Below are 20,732 nucleotides of genomic sequence, written 5' to 3' on the forward strand. Positions count from 1 at the left end.
CCTCATATCATTGTTGTGAACAGACACCTAAGACCTTGGTTTGATTCCCAGTCAATCTGAAATATGCTACCATGGTGTCAGAAATGAGAGGGCAGGACTATTTAGCTCCTCTAATCTAAATCATGGGATTTGTAGTTCATGTCTCGCTGTAATCTCTTTTGTATCATGTTTACAGTCATGATAGGAACCAAGAAATATCAGACGGAGCGCCACCTTTGGTGAAACGGTATATTTTTATTTTACCATTGTAGTTCTTTCAGTCTTTCAAAGACATGGGAATAGACGTAAGCAGCAGACACGTCGAACTCTATCTCCCAGGAGGCAATGTAAATCTGTCAGTTTCTACGGTCTACAAGCTCAGACAGACAAGCGGCGCAAGGGAGGATTCATCGGAACGGTATCAAAATTGTCTGTCTTTTAACGATTATTGCAATCAAAAAAGGCACAATTGGAACTCACTTGGGTATAAATAGTGAATCCCAAGCCCCCCGCCCGCTACCCTTGCACATAGATATGAGCGGCAGCGGGCGGCCCAGAACTAGCTCGTTTGCTGAGCCACAAGGTGTTCCCGGAGCCGCTGCAGCATCCACCGGATCAGCCGCTGCCGTGGGGAGCAGCACAGGAAAGACCGGGGTCCCTCAGGCCTCGGGGAGCAGTTCGTCTGGATGCTCAAATTTAAAGCTGGCCAGTAAGTTTTTTTTTTTTTTTTATGACCTGCTAAATTTCAGTGAATGATTAAAAGACACACATTGTACAGTACAATTGGACACTACTAGGTTAGCTGCTGCCCAGTGTCCAATTGTACTGTGCAATTTCATTTACCCTACGATTGCCACGACTATTGCTATTATTTTTATGCTAGTTAGCTGTCTTGATTAAGTCACGTTGGCTAAACATTTTAAGGTGCCATCTAGTTAACGGTAGTTAACCTTATCTAACCCGCATGAACCAAAAAATATATAGCGTTTTTATTTAGCTAACGTTAGCTAGTTAGCTTAACCAGTCTGTTAGCTAGGTCCTCTTATATTAGCACGGTACTCTAGCTAACCTTCATGATCTGCATTGCTAACTAGTGTAGCTACCAAGTTAGCGTGTTTAAATGAAAGCATTAACAACGTAAACATCTTAGCTTGGTGTTTTAACTGATATGTTTTATTTAGCTGTAGGTAGGCTCCGATATATTATAGGTAGTGGCTAGTTGCTAGCTATAATAGACTGGATCCCTTTGCGTACTGTACTAACTTAGCTATAATACATAGCCACACAAGCTTGCTAAAGTAACGTTACAGAGACAGTTTTACGTTTCAAGTTGCATTCGATTATTAACGAAGGAGCAAACTACAATACGTGAAACACCAGAAACAACAAATTACAGTACAGTACTTTGTTACGCTTCTCGAGCTACGCTGTCCTACATCTGATTAGTTAACTTGTTAATTATATTGTATGATCAGTATTTGTAGCTGAACGTTGACATCTAAGGCCAACTTACCTTACCCGTTGTTGTTCATATTCAGTTTATAGTTGATGTCCTCGGTCAAAAGTCTTTACAACGCCATGGTTGTCTTCAAACTAATTCCCATGGGCGCCAGGTCGAAAATGTATGCTCAGTATTATGTCATTTTGGTTAAAACCGTCTATTGAACGTACAAATTAGAATAATATAAGTGCAGTGGTCTAGATGTGTAACCAGCCTTTAAACATTTCACTATACATTGAAGGTTAGGTGAATTAGGATGAACGTGAAGAGCCATGTAGCCATTACAATATTTGCTTACCCAGCAAAACAACTTGCTTTCATCTTTTGCAAAGGTTGCCTTTGTTTCCTTTTTTCCTTCAGTGTATGTTTTCGATGCATATGGAATGGGATAGCGTCATACACCAAGATGGTGCATCTGGGCATAAAGTCAAATTTTGTCCCAAGAAATGTATTTTCTTTTTCACATTCAAGTAATTTAGTAGACATTCCTATCTACACCAACAAACAGGTGGACACTGAGTTTTATTTGATGTGTATTCAGTTTGATTATTGGTCAGATGAGAGAACCACCAGGCTATCTGCTGTTATGTCTACTTCATAAGTCTATATCCACAGTTTAATTAAAAACACAACCCGTTATTGCTGCCCCCCCTGGTGTATCAGTGCCATAATACATTAACATAATTTCACAGATTCGGTTATCCAGAGCCATGGTTATGGGTGGATGCATTTTCCTCCCAGTCCCATGTGGGAATCAAACTCACAAGTCCTGATGTGGTGATCACCACGCGTTACTAACCACCTTCACATTTCAGTATGTAGGTCATTCTGCGGGCGCACACTATCATCTCTCACCTCTGTGGGAACGCATGTGCTTGCGCTCCTTTGTTTGCGGCAGACACTGTGAGATACGAGCCGAGGTGGAGCTCGGTCATTCTCAGTGCAAAGTGCTAAGGTCTCCTGTTCAACCCAGCTGCCGGGGTCCTGAATCTCACATGTTGTTGGCCTGCTGTAGAGAACTCTGACCCAAGCCACCAAACTGTTGTTTAAGGCGCCCAATCTGCAAGTAGATGAGGATCTATGGGAACACTATTGGATGATGGCCAGTAGCCTACTGTGTTCCTTGAGGTGCAATTATGTTCAAAGGAGCTCAAAAACGGGCCTAGACAGTGCTATTGACTCTTTCAACAAAGTGTGTTTTTGATAACACAATCCCTTGGTTGTGTTCCGTTAGACGCTAGAGGAAGATTTGCAACAACACTCAAAAATCCTATTGGGAAGAGTCTAGATCTACTGTGTCTGCTGCCTTCTTAAACTCTGTAAAGGCCTATTATCATTTGACCTAAATTCTGCCGATGCCAACAGTCTCTGAAAATGGAGAAATGTATCCGACATTTTATTGAAGTTAGGACCATATAGAGCAGGGATATTCCATTTTTACCTTACAGGGTCTGGAGTCTCTGTTTTCTGTAGTACCTGATGGTTAATACCACAGACCTGTTCTTGATTTAGAGTTGAAATAACATTTTTCTTAAAGTATTGGTTTTTGAGGTCCAGACAGAGTAGGGAAGTGGTGGGCGTATGTGACAACATTGTGGTGATCTTAAACTCATGCCATTACACGTGTGGAAGGTGATATTAACCACAACCATCTTTGACAACAAACCCTACACGTAAGTCCTTGTTCATGTCCCAATTTAAGAATATGCTACTAAGCCCACAGTTCAGGCCTACAATCATTTTATAAAACTTTCATATTTTAAAATATCTGTACAAAGGACCTGTGTTTAACTAACATTTATCTAGATTCTGTTCATGTTACATCACTTACTTTTTTTTTAATAAGTAATCAATATAGGTGCAGAGGTTTTACGTTTTCTGATTGTGGGGCCAGAATCTGACACCTATGTTTTTAGAGGCATTTACTTGGATCTTTTGGTTGTTTGTGTGACATTAGTGATTATGTGCGTGAGTTTCATTTCTCATATGTCCAGAAAGAGCACAGGAATGGACTTAATGCGCAAAACAACACCAACTAGTACGTCAGAACTGGAATTGGAGGGCGAGCGAGCGAGACCTAAAAATATGCAGTCATGTTTAATTTCATCTGGCAAATCCCACGACCAAGTCTTGTGTGCCGTCACTCTTGTCCTTGATTGTTAATGATCTTTCAGTGAGGTCTCTATTAGCAGACGCATTGATAAATATATAAGGTGGCAACATTTTTCATCATCTAGAATACAAATCTTGAGGCATAGCTTATATTGAACCATACATGTCTGAACCAGAAATAATTGCATCAGCTCCTTTCTCCTGCTGATGTACTGGTGAAACCTGTTCAAATACTGATTAAATAATGTATTTGCAAAATGCATTTGCACCACAACAGTTGTCAGGACAAACAATGTAAGACAATAGTTGATTGTGCCATGCTATTCATTTAAGTTTCCATCACAATCGGCATTGGTTAAAGACATGCCTTAGGTGGTATGTTTGCCTGCAGCTATAGGTTGTGGCAGCTCCGGACTCTGTTAAATTAGTAAACAAGTTTTTGTTTATGGATGCATTCATGTATGAAAAGTAGCAATATTTAAGTTTTATTTTGGTCACACTAGTAGACCTACTTTAACTTTCCACCACACCTCCCTAAAAATAAAAATTTATTATAGAGGTATAAACCTGTGCTTGGCTGAACCGGTAGAACAATGATTGGCATTCTATATCGGCTTCACAAGTAGATGTGTATATAGTAATTTTCTGCTGGCAATTACCACAACAATTATGGTCAATAATAGAGAGATGAAAACAGACCTTTTTGGGGGCTAGGTCTACTTTTTATGTAATGAAACATTACACTAGCTAGTATGTCTTTTGTTGTTGCTTTTATTTAGGCACTTTTTCTCCCCTGCATATTTTCCCTAGGTCTGTATTCTACAAGAGGAAGTGCTACACTACATTTTCTGTTAATATAACCAGACAAATAAGGGTTAACAAACCATCCTCACAAACTAGCCCTGTGAAATCTGTAAGTTCCTTACTGAAATTGTATTTAACCCTTTTCCCAGTTGACATTCTCCGGCTTCTTTTTTTTAAATTGATTGGGCCTGAAAGGCACTTCACACTGCATGTCAGAGCAGAAACCAAGCAATGAAGTGCATGGAACTCGCCTTAGACCTGGGGCATAGATTGTGTCAAGGTATAGCTCTGGGAAGGATTTTTGAAAAGTTGAGAAAGCATTGAAAGTTTGCATCCAATTAACGCATCAATTTATAAATTAAGTGGATTTATAACAAAATGGAGGGAGTGAAGGGGTCTGGTGCTTTTCAAAGGCATTGTACTCCAGAATTGATTTCCAACCTACACTGCTTGACATAGCCAGACTGTTTCACTGAAGTGTGCGCCGTGAGGGCAATTCTTTTCAATTGCATTTTGTTTGCCCAAGACAGCTCCTGTGATGTGAATGTATCAACTTGTGTAACATGCTGCTTAAAATTGTGACTCACCACTCACGGGAGCGTTGTGGTGCTTGAATGACTGACCAATCATGGCTCAAATATAAATAGCACAACCTTTTGTGTGTAGCCTTCAGTAGTAGACTTGAATAGAACAGGTAAGCTCAACTGGAATGCCAAAATATGTGGAAGTTTGTTGTCTGGCTGGGCTAGTGAGTGAGTAGATGCGGTAGCCCCATACTTCTGATTTTAATGTAGGACCCTGAAACATTTCTCCACAATAAACCTCCTCTCATACCGTGTCAATATTTATGATCATTTTGGATGTACAGTTCCAAGATAATATCGCATCATACTCTGATGTCGGGAACAGAATGGGTGTCTGTGTTACTTCAAAACATACACTTGAATGACCTTTTGGCTGATTTCCACACACGCCAAAATGAAAGACATATTTCTTTGTTGCCTTGTGGACACACAACAGTCTAAGACGGTTTTTGGATTGTGTGAACATTTGGAATGTTTTTATCGGTGAAACTCTGTAGGCCTACCACCCATTTTTGGGCCGTTCCCTTTAGCCTATGCAACCCAGGTTATTTTTCCTCTAATGAAAATTCCTGCCTGCTTCCTTGTTTCCCAGGGGACAGTGGGAAGGTGACGACGGTGGTGGCCACCCCCGGGCAGGGTCCCGACCGCCCACAGGAGGTGTCCTACACGGACATCAAGGTGATTGGGAACGGCTCCTTCGGTGTTGTGTACCAGGCGCGCCTCATCGACAGCCAGGAAATGGTTGCCATCAAGAAGGTGCTGCAGGATAAGAGGTTCAAGGTATGGCAGGCATTTCTCTTGGAAGCAGCGGTTTCTTTTCCAGGCTGTTGTGCACAATTTTCCACAGAGCTGCTTCTGCTTTGGGGTTTGTTGCCATACACAATTTGGGTATTGAGAGGCAGTATTATGACAACACTCAATTCTATTGTCCTTAGTCATCCTATGACCTCATGATGTTATCCTTTTCTGGTTATCTTCAATTCCAACTACTCTAGTCAGGAGCTTATTGTTTTTTTTGGATATAGAACATGCCTTTCAATTTCCTATGAATCTAGGGGAGTGTTGGTATTGCATTTATTTGTTTCTATGACAGATCTGTGTCTGTCTGGTGTACTGGAACAAACTTGTATTATGCACATTGTTAAAACAAAAAAATAAAAAAAATACTATAAATATCATAAATACTTGCAATTTTTCACTGTTCAATTTCAAAGTCTTTCGTTGTGTATAAATTCCTCTCCTACACAGAACCGAGAGCTACAGATCATGCGAAAGTTGGACCACTGCAACATTGTCAGGCTACGCTACTTCTTCTACTCCAGTGGTGAAAAGGTAGGCTCCCATATTGGTTTTGGCACATTCATGCATTGGTTCCCAAACAGCTGGGTGTTCAGGCTTGGGGACATGAAAGAGGATGGCCTGGGGGAAAATAGTTGGAAACTACTGGGTTAATGCAAAATGCAACTGCTGTACCTGACCCCTCGGTTTTAAGTCTTCGTCATACATAGTTCAACTTTCAGATCACAAAATGTGTATCCTTTTAGCCTTGATAGGCTGTTCATTGTTTAATGAAGGAGTTAAACGTATTACGTTTTTAAAGCCCTTAACCATACAAACAAATCTGTTTACCGTTCTGTCCAGAAGTATTGGCACCCTTGCTCTTCCTTCTGGTAACTCACATTGTTAATTTAGAGACCAAGTTCTGTTAATTTTACAGAACCTTTGCTTTTGATTCAGAACCTAATATATCATTTTAAATTGGAAATAAAAATGTTGATCAGATGGGAATTCCATCCTGCAAAAGTTTTCTAAGGCTCACAAAAATCTGTCTAATCATGAGTGGGAAGTGTAGAAACTAGAAGGGTGCCTCCTGACTGCAGTTTTAAGAACTCTCCTCCGGTTTCCATTGGGATTTAGATCTGGAGTTCTTGAACCATTTCTGTATTTATTTATTTTTTTAAACTGTGTTTGGGAGCATCGTCCTGCTGGAAGACTTTTGAAAAAGACCCAGCGTTATGACACTGTTTGACATTGCGCTCCAAAATGTCTTGGTATTCTCTTTCATGATGCCATGCACGTGTCTAACGAATTCAGTGCTAGTTTAGTAAAGGAACCCCAGATCATCACTGACCCTACATGTTAGACTGTGGGGAAGGGGTTCTTTGAAGGCTTCATTTTGTTTTCTGTAAACATAAAGGTTGTTTTACTAAAAGGGTCTTATCTCATTGGCCCGCAGGAAATTGTCCCCAGTTTCATTAGGTTTCTAAAAGAAATGATTCAGTATTTGCAGTCATTTGGCATATGTATTGATGCTCTGTCCTCTTCTCCCTTATACAGAAAGATGAGGTCTATCTCAACCTGGTACTTGACTTTGTCCCAGAGACTGTGTACAGGGTAGCCCGGCATTTCAACAAGGCCAAAAGCATCATTCCTATCATTTATGTCAAGGTAAAATCTTGTATTGTCCCAGTTTTGCTTGCCTACGCGTTAGTTCTGTGGAATTGAAGTTGGTAAACTATTAACGACAGGAAGACATTTTGTTTTGCCTATTGTCACAATGACCTACTTCTGATTTTATGGTTCTAATTGGTCTGTCTGCCATTTTGTGTCTCCCCAGGTGTACATGTACCAGCTGTTTCGCAGCTTGGCCTATATCCATTCCCAGGGTGTCTGCCACCGAGACATCAAACCGCAGAACCTACTGGTGGACCCTGAAACGGCCATCCTGAAGCTATGTGACTTTGGGAGGTAAACTGTGTTAACATGCAATTCATCTGCTATGACTCACTTGTCCCTAATGATGAAATAAACCGCAGGTCGTATAGGTCCTTACTGAACGGGTTGAATTAATAGGCTCAACCAGACTGTGTGAAATGCATCTATGCCCTCTAGAATGGTTTTGTGCAACACTGAGCCAGTTGCAATTTAAAATGTAGACACTCATCCCGAGCAGCTTGCTAATTGGGGTTAGGTTTCTTGCCCATGGAGACAACAGCAGATTTTCCACTTTGTCAGCTTTTCGGTTACTGACCCAACGCCCTCCCTACTGCCCAATTGCTGTCTATGTCATCAAGATGTCATTTTCACACCCTTTTTCTTCTATTTTGCTCATAGTGCAACCATTTTTGTTCACTGTTGAACTGTGCAGATCAAGGGCTGCTTCCTGTAGAAGGTGTACCCTTAAAAATATAATGTATGGACATGTCCAAGTATCAGTTTTAACTTCCTGAGACCAGGACACTGTTTTAGGCTTCCTGCACCATTTACCTCATTCTGCTTAACTTAAACGTATTGTCCTTATTAGAACACAGTTGTCTGCGCCATCATAGATATTTTACTTATCAGGTCCTAATAATCCGAAATGGCTAAGAGAAATTAAAAAAATGCTTAAAGTTCAGGAGGTTAAGGTATTTACATCAGCCACAAGCCTTCCCTGGTCATTCATTGTTTTGTCCTGTACTCTAGTGTCCATCAAATGTCAAAGGAGGGCGTGGTCAGTTGTCTCAGTCCAGCAGAATGGTTAACTAGTAGCCGGAGTGCCAAACACATCCATGATGACACCTGGCAAGATTTCCCTGAAATCATGTCCTGAAATGCTCACCACCTCCGCAGTGTTCAGAAATAAAGCTCACTGTAAACGGTAGTCTTTGTCAGATTATTATAGCTAGTTGGATGGAGTGCTGTATATTTACATTATTATGATTACATTTTGCAATCTCTCTGTGTATCACAAGAAAATAGCCTGCGTCAGAATCCCAGCCCCGGATAATTTCCTGTCTGTACAAGAGTATGTGAGCTTGTGTAATTTGTGCACTTTTTACAATGCCAATGAGGTAATTTCCTAGCATTCCCATGGAGCAGGTTGACAGCTGGTCATGCTACTACTAGTCTTCTAAATTATACAAATTGTTCTCTGAGCATTTCAGATTCTTAATGTAATTATGTTGAGCAAAAATATTACAGCAACGAGTTCAAAGTTTTTACTCACTTAGTTTGTATTATAAAATCAATCCGTTGATCTAAATTAGTTTGGACCTAATCAAGAAAATTCCCATGTGCAGTCTTTGAACGTCTGGCATTTTTTTAGCTCACAAAAATGTTGCCCAATATTTTTTTATCAATATATTAGCTGTTGTGTAGATTGTCAGCTTTAAGGTCTCCTGTGTGCTTCTGTCTGCAGCGCTAAGCAGCTGATTCGTGGGGAGCCTAACGTGTCCTACATCTGCTCGCGGTACTACCGCGCCCCGGAGCTCATCTTCGGGGCCACCGACTACACAGCCAACATCGACATATGGTCAGCGGGCTGCGTGCTGGCAGAACTGCTGCTGGGACAGCCCATTTTCCCCGGGGACAGCGGAGTTGACCAGCTAGTGGAGATTATCAAGGTAAGTACGCAGGAAGTGTTTCATTAATTTATTTAGCCGATGGGACATTTGTCTGTGTTAGGTACGTAGAAAACAAATAACAACATATTTAAAATACTAACTGTACATTTGTCTGTCGGAAACTCAGGTTTTGGGAACACCGACACGGGAGCAGATAAGAGAAATGAACCCCAACTATACAGAGTTCAAATTCCCCCAAATTAAAGCTCACCCCTGGACAAAGGTATGCTTTTTTTTTTTTATGTACTCCATGTTGTATTTGTACTTAGAATTTGGCTGCCTGTGTAGTCATATCACTTCCCCCACTGATTGACCGTTTCACCAATTACATCAGGTTTTCTCCAGTGCTGATCTGGGTAGTGGGATTAAAGTGAATAAAAAAAACATAGCTGCCTGTGAAAACGCAAGCTTTAATTCTATTTGTTGCAAACTAATTACTGGTGTTACAAATAATCGTTTGTTCCTCCTCGCTCAGGTATTTAAACCTCGCACCCCTCCGGAGGCCATTGCCCTGTGCTCGCGCCTCCTGGAGTACACCCCGGTCACACGCTTCTCTCCCTTGGAGGCCTGTGCTCATGCCTTCTTTGACGAGCTACGCCAGCCGAACGCCCGGCTGCCCAGTGGCCGAGAGCTGCCTCTGCTCTTCAACTTCAGCACCACCGGTCAGTAGCCTCTTATACCCTGACCTCTGGAAGGTGTTTATTCTACATCAATACAGGGAATCAATGAATCTCCAGTTGAGAATGGAGTTGGACCCGATATTGTTTTGTGACCCCAGTATATATTCTGCGGCCCATTGTTGGTTTATCTGTTACTCAAAGTTGATGTTGATATACAGTGCCTTGCAAAAGTATTCGGACACCTGACCAATTCACTCAAATTACTCCGATTTAAAATGTTGTCTTTTATTTTTTAAAGACCGTAAAGTTCAAAAGGAGTTATTGTATAGGTAATATTTTTAGGAAAAATAAACTGACATCGCTAGCATTACAATTCAACCCCTTTGCTTTGGCGTCTCCTAGTTTACACGGATGAAATTGCCCTAACGTAGACCGTTACTCCCATTAGCTTCCATGCATGAACCAGTAAGACTGCTGTCACGTTTTCTGAATTTACCAAGTGCATTCTACAAAGTAAAACTAATGCATGGATGCGAAAAAGGGTCCAAAATAATATCTAGGTGTTCAGATAGCCCTGTGAGCACAGTTGAATCAATAATTAGGAAATGGAAGCTGCAACACATCACCCAGGCACTGCCGGTCCTTAAACGTTTGCATTCAAACAAGATTTGTCAGGGAAGCCACAGAGACTATCACTTTGATGGAGCGGAGGAGTTGAGTGGCTGTGAGTAGAGTAATTGAGCACCAGTCAACCATACAACCAGCTCTGCAGAACCTTGGCCTGTATTGGAGGAGGACAGGAAAGTAGCGGTTACGCAAAAGGTACTATCTGAAAGCACGTCAGGAAGCATGAATGTCCCACTGTGGTTAGACAAGACCAGGATTTGGACAAAACTCTGTGCTCTATGATTGTAAATATAACAGTGCGCTACCCTACAGCTGATTTATTTTCATCAGCATAGACTGGACATCTTGTTGTAATTGAAGGAAGAATGGAAAGATAAAGAGACTTCAAGAGAACCTGGTTCAGTCTGCAAAAGAAACTGAAGCTTGGGAGGAAATGTGCCATTTAGCAGGACTATGATCGCAAGCACAAGGTCAAAATAACATTGGAGTCGCTCAGCAACAAAAAGATGAATGTCTTGTAGTGGCCCAGTCCGAGTCCTGATCTCAATTCCATTGAGAATCTCTTGCATTATTTTAATATTGCTGTCCACAGCCAGGATGGAAATTCGCATAGAAGAATGGGCCAAAATCAGTCCAACCCTGTGCGAAGCTGGTAGCCTGTATACTTACCACAAAAGGCTTAAAGCTGTTGCAGTGCATGGTGCAAAATATGAATGTTATGCTATTGAATACTTATGCAAACAACAATTATTTTGTTTTTGTAACTGTAAGTCACTTGAGAACCAATTATCACTTTCCAGAATGACCTTGCCTAAGGTATTCAAATGCTAAACAAGACAGTACACAGAATAACAATATACAAATAAAAACATTTCTTTAATTACAAATAGACTAGCAAACATTTAATTACAACAAATACACTGGGACAGGTAAAGATAGAAATGGGGGATTCAGCAGGTGTCAGATGGCAGGGTTTTAATTTTTGAAGGAGTAAGGTGAGATTAGTGTCGAACTGAAGGGTCTTTTGTAACTCATTCCAGTGATTAGGTGCAGCAAACTGAAATGCGAGTCAACCAAAGGAAGAATAAGCTTTAGGAGTGACCCGAGTGTTATCTACCATAGCACAGTTTGCTTTTGGAGTGACACATGTTAAGGTAGGGATGGCATTTACAGAAGTGTTTGTAAAGGAGTTGATCCCAGTCATTAAAGGGGACAAAAGGGGACAGAGGTTACTAAGCGGATGACAGAGGGGCAACGTTGTCTCGTTTCTGGAGGAAGTTTTTGCAGCAAGCCAAAAGACATCGCTGTAGTTGAGGATTGGCAGGATGGTCATTTTTACAAATGTATAATTAGTAGCGTTTGTATCGGGTGTGTTGATGCGGATTAACATACTGTTTTGTATTTCACTTTAGATTGCAGGAGCGCGATATGGGTATTGAGTGAGTGCACTGTCAAGTAAAATCTCCAGATATTTGTATGGGTTGACATACTCCAACTCAGGCCCATTCAGGGCAAGGATGTTTGGGTGGGAACAGATTGCGCTAGGCTTAGATTAAAACGCATACATTTATGTGTTTACGAGTAGATAGCGGTCGGTGAATGCATTTTGGCTGTTTTTAAAGCTGTGGGGTCGGTTTGTCTGCTGATATTACATTTATCATACCGAAGTGCTATAGGTATCTGAGGTGGTGCATTTTCAATTTTAGTGTTCAGGAGCTTTTTCGCAATCAAAATTTGCATGAGGGCTCGGATTCCTTGCTTCCCTGAAGAGTTACCTGTCAACAGGGCTGTTGGAGGCCAAAGCTATGTACCCCCGGGTAGGGGTTTACGGTGGACTAGTTCAGACAGTTCAGGGTCTTTAGCAGTTTTAATACAGACTTGAGCACATCCCAATTGAGATCACCTAATAACAGATACTCTGGGGAGAGATAAGGAGCTATAAATGCACTAAAGTTGGTGAGGCAGGGACAGGAGCTGTGAGAGGTCTATAGCAGACAGAAACGGTGAAAGAGATGTTTCTTGAGAGGTGGATTTTTAAAAGCAGCAGCTCAAACATGCAGTGGAGTTTGAATTTTTCTGAGACAGGATTCTGAAGTGAGCGTAAGCATCCGGTTTAGAGATATGGGTTAAGCTTGTGTTTTGGAAGGAGCCAGCAGATGTTCAATCGCATGTCAATGAACGTCACACAAACATCTTATGTTGAAGTTGTTTACGAGGGAGACAATGGGGCCTAATTTGAATGTACTTGACCAAAGATGACCAACAATAACACGACTGGAGATGACTGAATTCTGCACATAGGTGTAGGGGCCATGTCGGAGGTTGTGTATGACAATTAATGACTACGATTTAATAGAACTGCTTTAATAACAAACATAAAGACGGGTGCCAAGAACATTTCTGGATATGAATTCAATGTAAAGAGCTTTCAGTGTGTCAAACATAAAAGCTGCAAATTTCAATTTAACATTTGTATTTCAGCAGCTTTGGAAGGGTCATAATTCTTTTGCATGGCACCGCGTTAGGTGTTATAACTTTAGGACGCTGATCAAACTTAGCCCTGTATTATATAAAACAAAAGCTATTGTTGTGTTTTTGTCTATTGTTCCAGAGCTGTCAATCCAGCCCCAGTTGAACTCCACGCTCATTCCTCTTCATGCCCGCGCGCAGACTGCTTCCTCTGGTACACATCCCCATCTCACATCAGTGCATAGAGCAGTTGTCAGTCGTTCATGACCGGGCCTGCTGATTGGCTTGTAGCTACAGTGGGGAGAACAAGTATTTGATACACTGCCGATTTTGCAGGTTTTCCTGCTTACAAAGCATGTCGAGGTCTGTAATTTTTATCATAGGTACACTTCAACTGTGAGTGTCGGAATCACATTGTATGATTTTTTTAAATAATTAATTAGCATTTTATTGCATGACATAAGTATTTGGTCACCTACCAACCAGTAATAAAATGCAAATTAATTATTTAAAAACCATACAATGTGATTTTCTGGATTTTTGTTTTTAGATTCCATCGCTCACAGTTGAATTGTACCTATGATAAAAATTACAGACCTCTACATGCTTTGTAAGTAGGAAACACTGCCGATTTTGCAGGTTATCAAATACTTGTTCTCCCCACTGTATCTAAATCAGTTTGAACTCTAGATGGTGCTCTAGGCTAAATCTCAAATGCCCTTCATGGTAACCATTCACTGTAAGACAGCGAATCGGCCAAAAGCCCTCCAGTCCGAGAAGCACCAAATTTGGGAATGTCAATGCATACAGTTGAAAGGAGGTCCTTTCATTGGAAATGAGGAAAGTGTTCTATTCCGTGGAGCCCCCCCCCCCCCCCCCCCCCCCGTAGAGCTGCTTTGCTCCTAGTGGTTTACCCTTGCTGCACCAGCCAATGAAAGTGCGACAGTGTGTATATTAACAGAGCAATCCCACCATTCGTCCTCCCAAATACTTCAGCCGACTCCGCTGTTTTGAAGATCCTGACTCTGAAGAAAGAACCACGTAAATGTACATTTTCCATCTCTTGCTGCTGCGAGTTATTGTGCTGGGCGGCATGACCCATGGCCACTATGTGCTCTGTTGGGTTTTCACTGCGCCCAGGAGGCTCTTCAGCAGTGACCCTGTAGGGTGCTGTCTGCGTGCACCTTTCTATGTAGATGAGATGGCACAGTTGGCGCCATTTTTCTTGGGTGGGGCGTTCGCCGGCCGAGGACGCGCTCTATTTTTACAACCTTGTACTTGAGGTTTCTGTGAGTGAGCAGTTTGCTGACGGCGTTTGTTTGGAGGATAAAGCTTCCAAAATACCAGAGCTGTCTCACTGGGTTTTATTCTCCCATCTGTTTTGCCTCCTTTTGGAAGCATCGAGGGCCTCCTGTAATTGGTCTGTGGTAGGGTCATCGCCAATACTGGCCTTGCTGATGATATCTTTATCATGGCTCCCCACTGGCTGCGCCTCTCTCCTTCCTGATGAGATTGAAGGGACCACCGTCGCCAGTTTTCCGCTGAGCCGTGGCCCTGTAGCACGCAGAGAAGCTCGCCCTCCTTACGCCCTGCTCTCACCCTCTGTTGGTGACCGTGAGGTCGGAGAGTCTCTCTTACTCAATAGCCCCCGACCGACCGGAGGTGCCGTACTTGGAGGTCAGTACTTTGCTTGGTGGCGAGCTGTGGCGAATGCCTCTGCGCCATAACATTCTGTTGTAAACAGGAGGCTCAAATGGGCTTGGCCCATGTTAAGGCACCCTCTGTGGGCTTTGTTCATGGGATGGGCAGGCTGGTACACTGGGGTTTTATCAGCTGCTGTCCTCTACCTCTAAAGTGTATCCGGGGAAATATGTTTGTTTCTCTCGGTGTGTGAGAGACGTTCTACGGACCTGGTGTGCTGCGAGGTGGATGCGATTCTCGAGTTTATTTGCAACGTTGAATGAGGGGCTCTCTCCTATTAAAGAGTAGGCGTTGGTGATTTTGGCTTGTCATGAGGGCTTTGGTGGAAGTGCCTGTTTTTGGCCACTCACCGGTTGAGCGTTCCTTCTTGAGAACTTGTCGGCTGAGACCTGTGGTTTGTGCTGGAGTTCCCCAATGGGATTTGTCTTTAGTGCTCTGCGCTGTGTGCGGCACCTTTCCAGTCTGTTGATGAGATCTTGTTGAAAATGTTGTCGCTACAAACGGCTCTTCTACTCGCGCTGTCATCAGCTAAGCGAGTGTGTGATCTGTGCGTGCTGTCGACGCTCGAGGACTGTCTCCCAATAACTGGGGATTGAGCTGGGCCTCGTTACATCCAAATCCGGGCTTTCTAGCCGAAGATTATGTAGAGCTCGTTCAGGTCGCAAAAAGTGGATTTGTGGGCTTTTTCTCCATTTGGGGGAGAGAGGAGTGTCTCCATAAGGCACTGTCTAAACAGCGGCGGACTCTGACTTTATGGAAGCCATTAAGCTAGCTTATGAGAAGACTGGGCATCCTTTGCCTTTTGGTGTCGCTGTGCGTTCCACTCGTGATATGGCTGCTGCGGTTACAGCGTCCATGCATGGCTGCCTGCTTGTCTGTTGATCTGTGTTGTGGCGCTGTGGACATGATTAATTATTTTTGTGGGAAATGTCTGTGCTTTGTGTTTGCCGTACACGACCTGATGGCCAAACAATACACACAGGCAATGTCAGGGAGTACACCTTGGCAGCGCGTTGCTCTGCCCTAAACCACTAGGGTCAGATGGGGCGGAGCTCCACGAAATGTAACTCCAGTTCTGTGTGTGGAGCCCCATAGGGATTACAGGGCCTGCACAGGCTCCCATAGGTGCCTGAAGTACTTGGGAGGACGAATGCTGGGATTGCTCTCCAAATATATACGTTGCTGCACTCTCATTGGCTGACACTGAGAGTGTACATTCAAATTCTCGGGCTGACTGCCCCTAGTACAGTAAGGTGGTGCGGAGCACCACCAAATAGTTATTCTGATATGCATTAGGTAAATTCTTACTACACCATATTGCTTATGTTTTACTGTTTGCTCTTCACAACCCAATTCAAATGAATAATATCAATATCCAGTCAATGTATCTAACTCTCTCCCTCCCTCAGTAGATGGCTCTGGGTCAGATGGCTCCTCTCAGCACAGCTCAGTACCTGGATCACTCAACAGCACCTGAAACGTCCCTGCAAAACCCCCTGTCTGTCAAAACACACACACAGTATTGCTTCTTTGTCGCTGCTCGTTTATTCACCTCATTGGTTAGAACCATACCTTTTTGTACTGTACATGCATTGAACAAACCATTCATAGCTTTAGAGGGTAGCTGAAACTGACACGGTGGTTTTGTTACATTAAGGTGAAACTAGATAAGCACTACAGGCAGAGAGTTGGGAGACGCTCTCACACACATACATTGTCATGTACGGACACGGTTAGTGTCGTACCACTCCCGTGCTTCTCCTTTAACCCAGCTGTCCCCCTCTCTCCCTATGCCTGTTTATAACACTCATATTCCTGCTGTTGGGGGTGGCATTTTAAGGTTCAGTAGGTGGGGCAGGTCCTCTGTATATATATTTTTTTTTTAACCAAGGTATTTCTTTTTATTCTATGTTTATTTATTTGACTGAAGACTTCGAGTTCTTTCACCACAACAGTCTGACATTGTCTTCAGAGGTCTATTGAGGTGCATTTAAATATGTCATATTTAGAACTATTTTGTTGCATCGTTGACAATGGGGTAAAAGGTCATAGGTTGCAAAATGGGAGGATAAAGACGCTGTGGTTTTTATACTTTTTATGAAATTATATTTAAAACAAAAAAAGATAATGACAGCTTTTTTTTTCTTTTTTTTTTTTTTTTTACATAAATGTATTTATTGTTTAGTTTTTGCTTTGGAGAAGCCACTGTGAATTTCTACATTGAATGGAGGAGGGAAAAGGAGTTGCAAGCGAGTTTTTGTTGTGCGTGTGTCACATCTATATAACAGCATCACTCCAGACCCCCACTGACAGCCCCAAACTGAACCCTCCTTTACTGTCCATGGGACGACAATCAAAAACCTGAATCAAGGTCCCATTCATGGTAAGATGGCTGTGGAAGTCAAATGTCACCCTCCAACAGTTTTCACCACATGGCATTCCATTGATATATTGGATTGTGTGGTGACATTTGATTTTAAAATCTGCCAATTGTTTTGTATTCATAGAATTAATTCAGAATTTCTCATTTGTCAGAGGGTCTTTTTAAAAAGTGTTAATTTACACCAGGCTTTGTTTAGAAATGTTTATATTCACAGTAATTAAAGGGGGGTATATCCCAGCCGCCAGCACAGAACTTTGTGAGCATTGCTTCCATCTAGATTAGAGGACAAGTATGATCAAATATGGTTAAATTCCAGATGGATCTTGAATATGTCATGGAGTAGTTGTCCCTAGTTTGGACTTAGACCTAGGCCACTGCAGTTGATTTAATTCACTGGGAGGTGGTGTGTGCAAAGACGTGCTCTATTGCTGGTGTGGTATGACGGATACAGAGTCCATAGTTGTTCTGCAGTCTTGTTTTGTGTGCTTGTGGGACTGACTGAGAGTAGGTGATGAATAGAACAGGTTGGTAGAATGAGTTTGTGTGTGAGAATAATGTGTTGTTCATGTGAATACTCCTACTCTTCAATCCAATCTGCACAATTTAAAAAGCCAGTGTTGTAGGTTTAGATCAGTTCTCAATACTGACCACTTGAAAGCTTTCTAGTGCAAGTGTTTTATGATATTGTACCAACTCTGCCACCCCCTTGTATGAACAACGTGCATATTTGCTGGTATTGATTTAAAGGAGCGTTTTTTTTTATCCCTGCATCTCTGAAGCCATCTGCTTCCTAGCCGGGAATCCCAACTGACCTGCAGGAAATTGAGCATTATCAGTTTGGATTCCTTCTGTTTTCCACCCTATCCCGTGCCCCCCCTTGGTCTTATTGCACATCTGTAAATACCACCCACTTTTACTTTCCTCTTTTTAGTAGTGTTTACTTTCTGTTACTTGTTGAAGCCAGTCTTGACTGACTCGTTTCATTTCCATTGAATTGTGTAAATACAAATTTTTGTTTCAATGTCCTGATTCAAGATGTAAATACAGCAACAAAAAATTGACCACTTTTTTTTTTTTCTCTCCCTGTTCGATGTCTCTTTCTCTCCGTCTCTCTCTGGCTGTGTGCCCCCCATCACCATACAACTGTACTGTATCTTGACGCTTTCTAGTCCTCACTGGTGTTCTCATGTAAGGAGAGGTTAAGGCCCCTGACTGTTCTGTGGCTGTTATGTCAGATGTTTCCGACTATATATGTACTGTACTTGGCACTCACAACATGGTATTTTTAAAGCAAATTAATTTTTGAATGGGTTTAAAACTGAATGTTTTTTTTGATTGGAAATTTGTGTGTCTGTGTTGCGTGTGTGTGTGTTGCGTGTTGCAGTGGCCATTCGGTCACTGCAGTACCTTTTGTCCCCATGCATTACTAGTACCTAATGTAAGAGATCCAGTGTGTGGTAGTGACATACCGCTGGGATTCAGTGGAGCCACGATACCAGTTTTGCCCAGTGTAATGTGAAGGGGAAACGTGAGGGCCATGATGGCAACCCCGGGTAGGGTGATGCCGTCCTCCCTTGGCACTGCCTAAGCTCATCACGGACAATTTCAAAATTGCAGCCATGGACAAAATGCAGCGACTGCGGAACAAGCCAGTTATGAAGCCCTTCCCTGTGTGTGTGAAAGTGTCTCGATGTGGCGGCCTGACCGCTGGTTCCGTTAACGCATTCTCAGCGATGTTGGACTACTGTTTTTAGCATTTAAGTACCCCGTTTTGTGTGTCGCCATGCATACAGCGCCCCCAAGTGAGGTTACCGTTCTGTGAGTGATACGGTACTTTTTAGCTGTCATTTTCTGTTTCATTACAGTTTGTATTGTATCATCCTGACAGGAGATTGTCTTTTGGGGATGATTGAGGAGAGTTAAGGAGGGAGAGAACCCAACTGTGTCTGTATCAAATGAGCTCATTTAATAAAGTGATAAAACTGCTGTGAGTTCGTGTTGTTACTTTCAGACTGTAAAACAAGTTAGGAACATTTCAGAGGCCAAGCAATTGACAAGTATTTAGCTGGTATTACATTTATTAATCCCTTCACTGTCCTCCCCACTTGGACCAAATTGTATCAACAGCTGTCTATATTTAGGTTACTGATAACCAGTGTTTTGTCATTTAAGCTCTCCTGTTAAGATACAATAATTAGATAACCAATGTCAATTTGGGTGTGGTAATTTCAGAGGATTACATGTTGGTTGATTTGTGTTTGTGGTCTTTACGGAATCGTTCTGACACTATGCAATCTCAGATGTACAGACTACATAAACCAATTATGCAAGACTTCAATTCTGATGGAGCTGAGATGCATAGTTTGTTTAATAAGTTGCTTGAAAGGAACTGTTTACTTCCTGTGTTCTTGAATCCAAAACAAACATCTAGCCTTACCAAAAATGTATAAGAAAGGTTTAAAACACATAAATAAGCAACGCCCTGTTAATGTCAAAGTGCAAACAGCCTTGTAGCCTAAGTACAAGCTCTACAGTGGGTGACCAAAGAATACTCACTACAACAATGGAAACAAACAACCGCCTGACCAATCAGAAACAGGAGGTAGGTGTGGATGTATCAACCACTACCATACACAGAGGTGTTCACCTTGCAGTGTTACCTTTGTAATTCTGTTATTGGTGTTCACTAGTTAGCGTTGTGTGACATCCCTCCCACGCTGTCTGGTTTTCTTTTGCAGGGCTGGGAGGGTTGTCATGATTAAGCACCCCTGGACAAGGGGATGTAGGCATTGGCTCTCCGTATTGTGAGTTATGGTTTTAGCATTTCACCTGATGTGGTACAGTACCTAACCAAGTACAGAGTAGTTTAAAGAAAAAGTATTGTGGACAGATTAGACAGATTAACATGGACAAAAGTGATGCCAGGAGGAAATGTTGGAGAAGTGTTCTCAGCAATGCCAATTTATTTCACATGATCTGTGAGATATGGTTAAAAAAAAAAGGGTTATGCCTTGGCATGTATGGAAGCCACTGGAACTGGCTCGCTTCATTAATGATTTAACTGCTTATTGCAGAGCAGCAGAATTAATTGTGAAGTAAAAAAATATATTTTCTGAAAAAAGGACAAGCAAATGCCTCCCCACTCAGTGGACAGTGCTTCATCACACAGCAAGACAGTGACCTCAAACATCTTGCCATATCAGCTAGGGAGCATTTCTGGGCCAGGAAATGGTATATTATTGTCTTAAGTGAGACTAGACCACTTAGGAACACTGCTTAGCTTGATCACTGTTGGATTCCCTGTCATGAAATGGCTGACACAATTCTGCTAACTTTTCCACCTTATACATATTTTTTTGTACTATTCAGTGTCAAAATTCTATTCAGTTCATGTTGTAACACAACAAAATGTGAAAAAGTCCAAGGGCGGGGGGTGGGGGTGGAATCTCATGTAAGCTAGTGTTTGAACATAATATATTAGAAAAGTGTGTATGTTCTATTTAATATTCTATTTTATTTTTCTGTTTTTTTTATTTTAATATATCGTTTTGCTACTTATTATTGTGT

General features: G+C 42.0%; 1 protein-coding gene across 2 annotated transcripts; it reads left to right on the top strand.

The window, feature by feature from the left end:
- The first annotated feature begins 322 nt into the window (after nt 1-322).
- gsk3aa (glycogen synthase kinase 3 alpha a) lies at nt 323-19,156 on the top strand. Of its 2 annotated transcripts, none has more exons than XM_010903264.5 (10): nt 323-688; nt 5,573-5,760; nt 6,229-6,312; nt 7,318-7,428; nt 7,598-7,728; nt 9,161-9,365; nt 9,493-9,588; nt 9,841-10,027; nt 13,224-13,295; nt 16,192-19,156. In XM_010903264.5, exons 1-10 carry the CDS (start codon nt 514-516, stop codon nt 16,257-16,259), a joined length of 1,317 nt encoding a protein of 438 aa, XP_010901566.1. In that variant the 5' UTR covers nt 323-513; the 3' UTR covers nt 16,260-19,156. The 2 variants fall into 2 exon arrangements, with proteins under 2 accessions (XP_010901566.1, XP_010901567.1); XM_010903265.5 differs by having other exon boundaries at nt 326-688; nt 16,195-19,156.
- Nucleotides 19,157-20,732: the final 1,576 nt, after the last annotated feature.

The sequence above is a fragment of the Esox lucius genome, chromosome 10 (genome assembly GCF_011004845.1).
Source record: "Esox lucius isolate fEsoLuc1 chromosome 10, fEsoLuc1.pri, whole genome shotgun sequence".
NCBI lineage: Eukaryota > Metazoa > Chordata > Actinopteri > Esociformes > Esocidae > Esox > Esox lucius.